Source organism: Osmia bicornis, chromosome 8, assembly GCF_907164935.1.
Source record: "Osmia bicornis bicornis chromosome 8, iOsmBic2.1, whole genome shotgun sequence".
In the NCBI taxonomy this organism is placed as follows: domain Eukaryota; kingdom Metazoa; phylum Arthropoda; class Insecta; order Hymenoptera; family Megachilidae; genus Osmia; species Osmia bicornis.
Window position 1 is genome coordinate 4328843 of NC_060223.1, and position 12196 is coordinate 4341038.

The 12196-nt window shown below is 37.3% G+C and overlaps 1 protein-coding gene across 4 annotated transcripts in view; it reads left to right on the top strand.

Moving 5' to 3' along the window:
- LOC114878173 (potassium/sodium hyperpolarization-activated cyclic nucleotide-gated channel 2) overlaps positions 1–11154 on the top strand; it is a 72196-nt gene extending 61042 nt beyond the window's left edge. For 2 of the 4 annotated variants that reach the window (XM_029191664.2, XM_029191666.2), the window contains 7 exons: positions 2843–2992; positions 3758–3976; positions 4292–4438; positions 4503–4620; positions 5107–5395; positions 6814–6949; positions 7524–11154. In XM_029191664.2, coding sequence (XP_029047497.2) covers positions 2843–2992; positions 3758–3976; positions 4292–4438; positions 4503–4620; positions 5107–5395; positions 6814–6949; positions 7524–7670 — 1206 coding nt within the window. In that variant the 3' untranslated portion in view covers positions 7671–11154. The remainder of the gene's footprint in view (positions 1–2842; positions 2993–3757; positions 3977–4291; positions 4439–4502; positions 4621–5106; positions 5396–6813; positions 6950–7523) is intronic. The other 2 variants (XM_029191665.2, XM_029191667.2) reach the window with 1 other exon arrangement.
- Positions 11155–12196: the final 1042 nt, after the last annotated feature.

The following is a 12196-nucleotide window of genomic DNA, read 5'->3' on the forward strand; positions in this document are numbered from 1 at the left end:
GGGCGTGGCTAAATTGCCGACGCGAGCCGATCCCCACCGATGCGAACCGAGCCCTACCGACGCGACGCGAGGCGAACTCTTCCGACGCGAGCCGAACTCTACCGCCGCGACCCGATTTCTACCGACGCGAGCCGAACTCTACCCCAACCAATTGCATTCTCGCTAGTTGGTCGTTAGCGGCAACAGAGGGCGCGCTCTCGATGCGATCCTGAAAATACTGAAAGATCGAGCGAATATAGGAAGGCCTCGCTCTGTGACCGGAAATTAGAGTACACAATAAGAACAAGATAACGATAACGTTGAAGGCTGTTGGCTAGATTCAGTATATCGGCTGGTTAAATTGGAAATGTTGCCGAGATTTGGTCACGGATTACGGGGTCAACAGATCGTTTGCCGTGATCGGCCGCTTCCTATTGGCGCGCGTTTCCAACCAGGAAACGGAAACGCGCGCGTTAACGTGTGCTGTACATACACACGATACGCACATATCATCGAACCCCTGATACCGATCCTTAGAGTTTAGTCCTTGGATCGATTGGAGAGCGCAGAGAGCACTCTCGATGAGAATCCAAATTCCACGCTAATTGTTTTTCAAAATATATTTTTTTTTCCAGGTTCATCAAGTTTGAAGGAAAAATTGAATAACAATGATTACATTACATGGCAGAGATTCGTTTAGATATTTACTTCTAGAATTTGCAGTACTGTACGAAGGATTTTATTGTTTTGCAATTTTTGCGAGTACGTGGTAGTTAAAAAATTGTTTCGAAATAAAAAAATATTGTATTGAAAGATAGTAAGTAATTTCCAACGCGTTTTTATACGCAGCACGGAAAAGGGTAATACGATTGGGTACGAGTTTATCCGCGTTTCTGTAATTCAAATCGCGCTCGACGGGGATCCAAAGCGATCGAATTACACGAATAATTCGATAAACGATACTATCGCATCGAAATTTCGACGTAACGCTCGTTAAAATGGAGAAAAAATAGCTCTCGCGTGTTTTATTGCGTTTCCTGGTTAATCACTCTTTAATCGGTCAATTAATCATGAATCGACACGACTAATTAACTCGATCGTCTCCTAATTTGGAATCGACAGATAAACACTTTTCAACTTGTTCCGGGAATTTGTTGAAAACCAATCGTTCATTAAAAATTGCATAATATTTATTTTACTGCGATCACTATTAGCCTGCAATTTTTCAATTAAATTTTAAGTTAAAAATAGAAAATTCAAATATTTTTATCTTTTTAAAAAATTCTGTACAGCATTGCGTGTTCTATTAATTATGAAAAATATTAATTAGCGACTCTCTCTTCAGAATGGTTTCTGCGTTCTCCAGCTTATTTTCTTAGCAAGGACTTGGATTCCCATATCATGCTTATGGCGCACTGTTTAGTCGAACAGTTTACAATTCAAATTGCAATTATATAAAGAAAACATGAGAAACTAGTTCTGAACAGGTAGAGCCCATAAGCTGGTCTGAGGATCTTGGCCTAATCAATGCAGATGACTGATACATATATACATATATACATATATATTGTATACATTGTTTTTTATTTTTTTTGTTTCTTCTGTTAGAGCATTGGTAGAGTAATATATTATTATAAACGTTCTTTAGGTTACATTGACTTGTTCTTTTGTGTGCCACGTGATGCGTATTTTCTAATGTAGCATGCTTTTATTGAACTGAAAACCGAAACCCGGAAGTATGAACAGCCGAGACTACTTTAGGAGAGAAAAGACACTGATTACGTTCGCGTTCAGACCCGAAATATCAAACGTCAATTTAATTGACTGACTGATTAACGAATATACTAATTGCCATTAATGATGAATGGTACCGTGAGTTAAATATAATTAAGTAATTTAATAAAGGTGGTTGATTGAAATGAAACTTGATAGCGAGTTAGGATAAACAAAATTAACCAAAATTAACGGAAATCTAACTGAAAACAAATCAAGCATGCAGATATTTCAATGGAAAATATTAAATATTCGAGATAGAAGAGGTGAATCCTAAGTTTCATTCGATACAGAAGGATCAGAGTCTAAGTACCGTGCATCGCCGACCTTCCGGACGGATTCTTGGTATCAATAGGGGAACTTGGTGCAAGGAAGATTCCGAAGATCCAGGATAAAGTTTCCAACTCCAAATTCTCTCCATCTAACGATACCGAAGCCCAAAAGTCTAACTTCAACTCGAGATAGAGGGAACTAAGTCTAAGTACCGTGCGTCGCCGACTTTCCGGACGAATTCTCGGTAACTATAGAGAAGCTTGTTGAAAGGAAGACCACGAAGACGGAAATGTTGGAAGAGTTTCCAAGTCCAAATTCTATCTCTCTAATGGAGCAAACGATATCTCAAGCATGTACCGACTACCGAAGCCGAGATTCACCCTAATCGCTTTTCACACCTATCCGGGCAATTTCATCGAGTTTCAGATCAATTGGCCACCTGTGCAATCCAGAACTCCAGCCAAGGAAATAAATATCTATGCAGTGCTAAATTTTCTTCTGCTTACCTTTTGCAAAAGACGATTTAAAACCTCAATTAAAATATTCATATTTTATAAATAAATAAGATTCGGGTCTGAACGTCAGGTAGTTTACTTGACCCTTGATTCAAATGTTGAATAACAATTACTACGATAGTTTTGACAATGTATTCAGTGAATTAATATTTTGACGCGTTTTTGTGCAACACTCGCTTATTTGCTGTACACTACGCAACCGGAGCTTTGGATAACCAGAGAAGTTTTGTAACTGAAGTGTGAACAAGACACCGGCAACCGGGACCGGCATGAGAATAAACCTTTGTCGTTGTTGTTGGCAGTTCCTGAATATGGCGTCGGTGTTCATGCGGATTTTTAACCTGATCTGCATGATGCTCCTAATCGGTCACTGGAGTGGTTGCCTGCAATTCCTGGTCCCTATGCTCCAAGGATTTCCTAGTAACTCCTGGGTCGCCATCAATGAATTACAAGTAGGTACAATCCCATAAAATTATCCAATTCATTTCATTTTTAATTCATTCTATTTAACTTTGAAGCGATATTCCCACTTTTAGGTAATTAACCCTTGAACAGCGGAGCCAGGGTCAATTGTGACCAAAATTTACAAAACATATACAGGGTGTTAAAAAATACTCTGAAGACTTCTTCATCGCTGGATAGATCACGAAAAATCGAAGTGAAAAGTTCTGTAGCATTTTTCGATAGGATCAATAGTTTAGCCACATTTCGTTGTTGAAAATTGGAAAATTGACCAATCAGCGCGCAGTTTGAGTAGCAAGACCCGCGGAGTAGGAGGAGACTAACCTCTCGGCGTGGCTCGTTGGCGGCAGAGGAGGCTAGTCTCCTCCTACTCCGCGGGTCTTGCCACTCAAGCTGTGCGCTGATTGGTCAATTTTTCAATTTTCAATAACGAAACGTGGCTAAACTTTTCACTTCGATTTTTCGTGATCTATCCAGCGGTGTAGAGGCATTCAGGGTATTTTTTAACACCCTGTATTAATCCCAAATTAAAGAATTTCAAATATTGGAAGAGTAATTTTCAGAATAGTGTAAAATTTAGAAAATAAAAATAATATAAAATAAAAATTGGAGCTCTCTTCATGGTCCGTCGTCCGAGGGTTAATGGACCACTTACGTTTTATATTAATTAGATTATTGCTAAGACTTTTGCATACTCTTAATGCAAAGTGAAGCCTTCAGAAAGGTCTTAATATTTTATTATCATTGTTTTTTAGGACGCACACTGGTTGGAACAATACTCATGGTCCCTTTTCAAAGCCATGTCGCACATGCTCTGCATCGGATATGGAAGGTTTCCACCGCAGTCCTTGACCGACATGTGGCTCACTATGTTAAGCATGATCAGCGGTGCTACCTGTTATGCACTTTTCCTTGGACACGCCACGAATCTCATTCAATCTCTCGATTCCTCAAGAAGACAATACCGCGAGAAGGTAATTAGCGAACAACCGACTCTCTAAGAGGCCTTATTCTCTTTTATTTACCTTTCTCTGCCTTGTTAAATTCTCTCTTTAACCCCTTTGGGATTGAAACGCGGAACGAAGCCCCCTCTGTGTACATTCAACATTTAGCCTAATTTGCGAAATGGGGCTCTGAGAACGGAGAAGTTGTTTGCTGAAGGAAAAAATTTATTTTCCATTTGTTTTTCTTTTTTCTCTTTTTTTGTTGAAGTTGGATCTTTCTTTAGCATTAATCAAAAGTACCGAAAGTCAGCCAGGATAGAAGTAAATAATTTTTGTTTAAATTAGGTGAAACAAGTGGAGGAATACATGGCCTACCGGAAGTTACCGCGAGAAATGAGACAGAGGATCACGGAGTACTTCGAGCACCGTTATCAGGGTAAATTCTTCGACGAAGAATTGATTCTTGGAGAGCTCTCGGAGAAACTAAGAGAGGTACGTTGAAACGAGTGACCATGGATCGTGAACTATCCTTCTAACCATTCTTATTTCATTATAGGACGTGATCAACTACAACTGCAGATCGTTAGTCGCCTCGGTACCCTTCTTCGCCAATGCTGATTCGAACTTTGTCTCTGACGTTGTTACTAAACTGAGATACGAAGTCTTCCAGCCAGGTATTTATTATTCATCTTGAAACTTTGTGCTTCAAATTTATATAACGTACATGCTATTTTACGATACTTTTATGTCATGAAATCATTCTAGAATAATGTGCAAGTTTCACTCTGATGTACCATTCGTTATAATTAATGACCACTCATTTTCTATAGAAGATATTCATGAAAGCTTGATGTAGTTATTTTCGTTATTCTTTTAGCTTTAATTGGATATATCATAGGTGATATTTTACAATACTTTTATGTCATGAAATCATGTCAGACTTTCTATAATATATTCCCAAATCAGTCTTTATTTGTTGGCGGACCATGAAGAGAGCCCCAAGACGGTGGACCACAAAGAAATTCACAATTCTAATTTAATTCTATACTTCATATTACTTTCATTTATCAAATTTTACACTGTCTCTTTAAAAATGTATCCTCTAATATCTAAAAAAATATTGAAATAAGTAAGACAGCTGAGCGATTATGATTTTTCAGGTGACATCATCATCAAGGAAGGCACGATCGGTTCGAAAATGTACTTTATACAAGAAGGCATCGTCGATATCGTGATGGCGAACGGCGAGGTCGCGACCTCTCTATCAGATGGCTCTTATTTCGGCGAGATTTGCCTGTTGACGAACGCCAGGAGGGTGGCATCCGTTCGCGCCGAGACCTACTGCAATCTCTTCAGCCTCTCGGTGGATCACTTCAACGCCGTGTTGGACCAGTATCCGCTAATGCGCAGAACGATGGAAAGCGTTGCCGCCGAGAGGTATAAGCTTTGGTTAGGTTTGTTCTATCGAGTTGGTGTGCTAATAGATGTCAATCATCACTCCCACTTCCATGTTGATTTTGTTGAAACATTGTGTACTGTCCGACGAGGCTTCTCGACTTTTCGGCCATTCTTGTTGTTGTCCAAACATATATTCATTGTCGCTTTAACATTGTATCTCTTCGATATTAACACGTTCGCTACCACAGTCGCATATATGCGGCTTCCCGATTCTTGTATCCGAGTCCACCACCGCACATGTACAATTTATAGTACCAAATTGCAATAAATTTGAAAATGAACAATATTCTTGAGTTAAAAACAATAAAATAGACGTAGAATATTCTTGGTCTAGAAATAATTATATTTTTTAGTCCTAAAATGACCCACGTTAATTAAGAACTTATTTTAACAAAAGACACCCTAGGCTGTGGTGCAAGATTTTTTTCTCAGACCCTGGTAACGAACGTGTTAATTTACTCTGTATTGTATTCTATGCTGATTTGGACTCGATGTGCTTGGTTTTACATAACACTCTTACATTACACACAAAGAGAAGACTTTTATGGCTCGTACACGATTTCGAGATTACTCTCTGTCTTATTCGTTGGAATAAAAATGAGAAGAAAAATTCATTGGGGAGAAAGTTATATTTAAGACAAAAAGCGCACTAACTTGCTGTCGAAAACCTGCCAACCGTTTCATTGACAGGGTTTCGACGAATGAATGTGTTCGCGACACGCGTTGTCAAAAGATGCGACGCGTCGAACGAAGCTCCAAGGTTTTTTTTTTTATAAACGATAGAGGAAAGTGGAAAGAATTTCTATAAACACCGGGACAATATTTCTACACTCTTGACACATTCACGTACATAGTAATGTTGTATTTGATCAGTTTGCTTAACATACTTTATAAATCAGTTGAATTCTCGGTTTCTGCAGCATCCGAGCAGAGTCACATTCGTTTGAAAAAGACAAATCAATTTTTTTTTCGAGTTTAATATTTACAAATAGAATTTTAGTTTAAGATAAATTGAATAATTACTTTTATACAAATTTAAAAATTAATTAGAAAAATTTAGGATGTGATTCATATCTGCAAATAGAATTTTAGTTTAAGATAAATTGAATAATTATTTTTATAAAAATTTAGAAATTAATTCGAAAAATTTAGGATGTGATTCTGCGAATCGCATTTCAAAGCTACCGACTTTCCTTTACCCAGTCGTTTGCCTCATATTGTGAAACCTTTAGCGGTGCAAGTGGTATTAGAACGAATAATAACAAGTCTGTTGCAAGTGAACGGCGGGATAATGAATTTACTTAGGGAATACCTGTACTGCTAAACGGTTTGTAAGTCGATCGATGTGAATAATCGTTGGTTGTGTTCCGTGCAACATTCCCTACGCTTAATTGTGCTCTCCCCTGTAGGTTGAATAAAATCGGGAAGAATCCGAACCTGGTGGCGCATCGCGAAGAGGATCTCGGCAGCGAGTCGAAAACGATAAATGCCGTGGTGAATGCGCTCGCTGAGCAAGCTGCGCATGCTAGTGCTAGCGTGGAATCGGTAAGTATCCCTCCGGAGTATTAATATAAATTAATGAGTATAGGATAACTCATAAAATTAACCCTCAAAATTATCTAATTAACAAAAGTTATCAATTTCAATTACTCCTATCTTTACCCTAGGCTTTGAATATTCTAAATGTTATATTATTAAATATCAGGGCCGCCCTGAGATTTCGGGGATCCGAGGAGAGCTCTGAAAAAGGGTCCCTTTACAGATATGACATAAAGAAAGTACCTTAATTAAAATTGATAAAATTGACATTAAAGCTTGTATAACTAATTTAGATTTGCATTTACATTGATTAATATTCAAGTAAACATAAGGAGCCCTGAACCTTGGGGGGCCCTAGGCAGCCACCTACTCTGCCTAGGCCCAGAGCCGGCCCTGGTGCAAGATTGGTGAAATCTTCTAATTATGAAACATATTTCTACAAAATCTCATTTATTTCATCCACTTCTCTAAAATATGCATCTGCATAAATTTCCGCATTCTACATAGGGCATTACTATTCCAAATTTAAGAAGCAGATTCATTGGAAATGAAAAAAATAAATAAACAAATGTGATTGCAGGTGCACAGCATGGAACTGAGGAGCCTACCAGCTTGCCTGCTACCCAGACCAAAGTCTGAGAACAATTTCGCGAGCCAGGAGTTGTCGAGAGAAGGACGAAGGATCTTCCACAAAAGCGACACTTTCCACAAGGACTCGTATCAATGACGACACTCGTTATACTAGCATACAGAGAGATACTAACGGCTCCAACGGACGGCAGTACGCGAACCTGTCGACCTAGGATCACCAACGGCGGCCGTTTTAAGCCTAGATCCTGGACGCTATACTAGAAGCAGTTTATACATAGATATACGCCATGCCAGTAGTCTTCTAGCGATCGGTTTATTAGCGCCTTCTTATATTAACCCGACGGCACTTGTTCTGTCCAGGATCTATGCGTAAAATCGCGCGGACCAAGAAGAGATCCAAAGTTCTCCAACGGTGGCACAGGCTGGGAACTCGATTAATTAATTTCCGTTTCTTTCGAGACGCTTATTTTCTCAACACGTCGACAGCAATAAACGAAACGAAAGCAGAATGAAACGAGGACGAAGGACTCAGGATCGTGTGTTCCAGGTCTGTGTTTGATCGCTGATCGAACCAGTTTGCTATAAATAGACTAAACTGTGAGATGGATTCGAAGAGGACGATGAAGAAAGGCTGTGTCATCGATTGGAGAACAGGGAGCCGTTTCCTGCCCGCGAGGATCTTCATCTTTTTACGAAGCGTTCGACAGAAGCTGAACGCGAGAGAGGATGAAGACCTCAACGACGACGAAGAGCAGGCCTAGAAATTTATAGAGCATACGTAGCCAATCGTGGACTAGGTAGAAGTCCTAAACGACAGTGTTATTTAAAAAAGCGATGCGTAATTCTCTGTGATTTTGCAAAGCCGTTTCGCACTTTTAGGGAGACGATAATGAAAATTAAGGGGATAGGGAAGGGGGCAATGTTACGATCCGTACAAGCGACTAGGGTTCTGTTTTTCTTTTTCTAAGGACAACTAACGTTATAGAAGAGAAACATACTCGAGAGATACTCCGGTTATAAGTTTGTTAACGTGTTTTAACTTTAGCTTCGAGTGAACAAACGAGACCAGGAAGAGGAAGGATAAAAGTCGAAGAAACGTGGAATAATTTGAAAGCTGGAAACGAAAGAAGATGAAGATGAAGAAATATATAAATATAATTTCGAGCTCGACAAAAATTTCATAATCGGAATTTAGGAAGACCGTCCTGAAATTAAAAAAAAAAAGAAGGAAGAAGATTCAACGTTGAAAGAGAAGACAAAATTTTCCGGGGAGAGGGTACAGAAACGAGGGGGTTGGTTTAGGTCATTCTACAAATGGAAAATTAATAATTATAAAAAAGAAGTCTAATCGAACCGCCCAAAGACCGTGTTAACTTGTTGAGTGATCTTTGGGCTGTCGTAATTAAGAAGCAGAAAAAGGAATGAAGAATAAAAATTAATTAAACACGTCAATGAAGAGAGAGATATTAAGTGAAACCGCGAAGAGCTGTATCTTTTTATTCAGGCTAATAGACGCGATGTACTATAATGAAAGAAGAAGAGAAATAAACTGAAGAAGAGTAAAGAAGAAGCTATAAATATTATGTAATAAATTATTATTATTGTTACCAATTATCATTGCAATGATTACTACATCCACTACCGCATAAAAGCTAGGCAGATTAAAGGAAGTAAGACGTAAATGAGAAGAGACAACACATATTATATATACGTATATATACATATAAAAAGTATGCATAGTGGTCAATACCGTGTTGCAAGATATTATTAAATAATAACGTTTTAACTGTATGCGAGGAAGGGTTATAAACACCGACAAAATAACACCGATACTTACGGACATTCTTACCCGACTTTACCTGATGAAAATGCTGATTTTAAATCAATTCCAATCCGAGGTATATATTTTCACCTGTAGATAGATTAATGATAATCCAGGTTGAACGACTTTACATTTGTTCCACTTACTGTATTATTTCTCTGTAGCTGTTGATACGTTTTAATAGTGTTATCCTTTGAAAGTTTAACGCGACTGTTGAATTTATCTGATATTATTATATTAATACTGAGAGGAGAGATACTCGGTTCTGAGGAAAGACTTTCTGGATCAAGGGCTTTTGAATTTACATTTTTACAATTCTCCAATATAAATATTACACTTATATTCTACTTCAATTATCAAAGTGTCAAGCATTTCCTTCAAAATTCTAGGAATAGATTATTCTGTAACATTGTTATATCTGAAATTCCATTGCTCACGATCAGTTTTAATGGTAGAACACTTACAATAATATAGCAATAAATAAATTAAGTTTCTTTTAAACTTGGGGTGAATAATTTGAAAAGGAAACTGTTGAGTCTTCGTCACTCGATATTACAATAAAAATACCATAATAGTAATTATGTTACCATCTTTAAATACCCTGAACAAATTATAAAGAATTCTAAGCAATAAATAAATAAATAAAATTCGAAAGCCCATGTTACAGACGCTACTCGATCGAGCCTAGATCGTAATCTGTTAACGATAATACTCTTCTTTAATCAATTAAATTTTATAGGAGTCTAATTTATGATACCAACAAAGTTGCTCGTTACTTTGACACGTTTATGTTAAATACTTCGACGTACACGCGTACACACACACAATTCACTGACGACACACACACACACACACATACACACACAGAGAAGAACACAGTGCAGGTGAAAGAAACGTGCCATTCGTTTCCTAGTTGAACGTTGTAACACATTTCGTGCATATGTGATTATATGCATACATGTACATATATACATATATAAATAATTAAGAAGAATCTAGGAATATTATACATGCGTTTCATACATATACATGTACACCTGTGTACCCATATGCAGGTGTAAACATATACACCTACACACGTGCGAGGAAAACAGAAGTACCTATTTTTCATGTAAGAGAGAGATAGTTTTCTGTCATTATTTTACAACCCCTCACGTCATCCTGAATATATTATATATATATATATAAATATACATATACGATAATACTAATTATAATAATGAATTATATTGTAATAGAAGAGGAAGAAGGATGATTCGCGTACAGTGGGTGAAAAGCATCCTACAAAGTGGTAGAATACTCGTAGACCGCATGACACCGACGTTTTTATAGATTAATCTATACACACAAGAGATATAATGAGATAAAATAAAATAAAATAAATTAAGATCGGTCTAGGACTAATCTGCCAGCGAGGTTCGGGCCTAAGGCGTACGCGTAACTAATTATACAAATGAAGAATTAAAAAATGAAAAAAAAAAGGAAAAGAACGAGGGATGACGAGGAGATTGAAAAAAGGGAATTGGAATTATTGTTACTAGAATATGAACGAGGGTGGGGAAAGATTAGTGGCGATATTGATTAGGAAGAAACGAGAGATAGAGAGAAGGATGTTGTGTACTCTTTGCTATCACTGCTAAAACGATAGACAACTATGTAATCACTGTCTGCTATAATGTTCACGAGAGATGCTACTACCGTGTTAAAAAGAAAAATGAGAAAAAAAGAAATAAATAGTGCAGAGTAATAGTGGCTGCAAAAAGAGGGTGTAGCATTGACGATGGATATGAAGAGAGAAGAGAGAAAAAAAAAAAGAATAAAAATAAAACATTAGGATTATTATTATGGACGAGCACAGCGACAGGGAAGAAAAATCGTGTTTAAAAGAAAAAAGTGAGAAAACCCCAAAAAAATTATCGTGCGAACGTTCGAGATGCACGTTATATTGCTATTAATGCAAACAGAGTGAGATGTAATTAAGGAAATAAATAAAATGAAAAAAAACAAATAAAAGAGGTGAACACGATCAGGGGGTCCGGAAATCGGAAATGGTATGTAAATTTTTGCCTGTAATAGCGGGGATGATGGTGACGATGTTCAATTAAAATAACGGGGGGATAGAAGTATAGGAGACTCTCGTTATATTGCCACGTGAGTGATTTAAAGTATAGTGTCACCTTTCCACCGTCATAGTCTATGAAAATGAAGAAATCATTTCTATTTTCTCTTCTCCTTAAAATGAGAACCTGGGAGCTTGACAAATTCTCCATTCAACAGCCCCGTCGACGGCAATATAACGAGAGTCTACTGTTCACAGATCGTTCAGTTTTCTAAACTAAATAACGATGAATTGCGAGATGATCGTTCGCGGTTACAGATGGACGAAACACGATATTGAACGACGTTCTAGACTCTAGAATCTAGAGGCAGAATATTTCAAATCAAATATAGATTAATGTATACAGTTATTGACCTCTGTACAATTATTTACTCTTTTTCTAAAAAAGTAAGAAATATAATATAATACTATAATTCTATTCGGGCTAAGAAAAATAATTAATTATATTTTATTATTTAACCCTTGAACAGTAAAACCTGGGTCAATCGTGACCTAAAAAGGGATGTTAACTTAAAAATGTATAATTTATAAATAAAAGAGTTTTATGTATTAGAAAAATAATTTTCAAAGGGGTAGTGTAAAATTTCGAAGTACAGAATTAAATTACAATTGTGGCTCTCTCCATGGTCCGCCATCCGAGGGTGGAGAAATGCATCATATTATATTTCTTACTCTTTTAAGAAAATGGTCAATCATTATATATGGGTAAATAACTGCATAC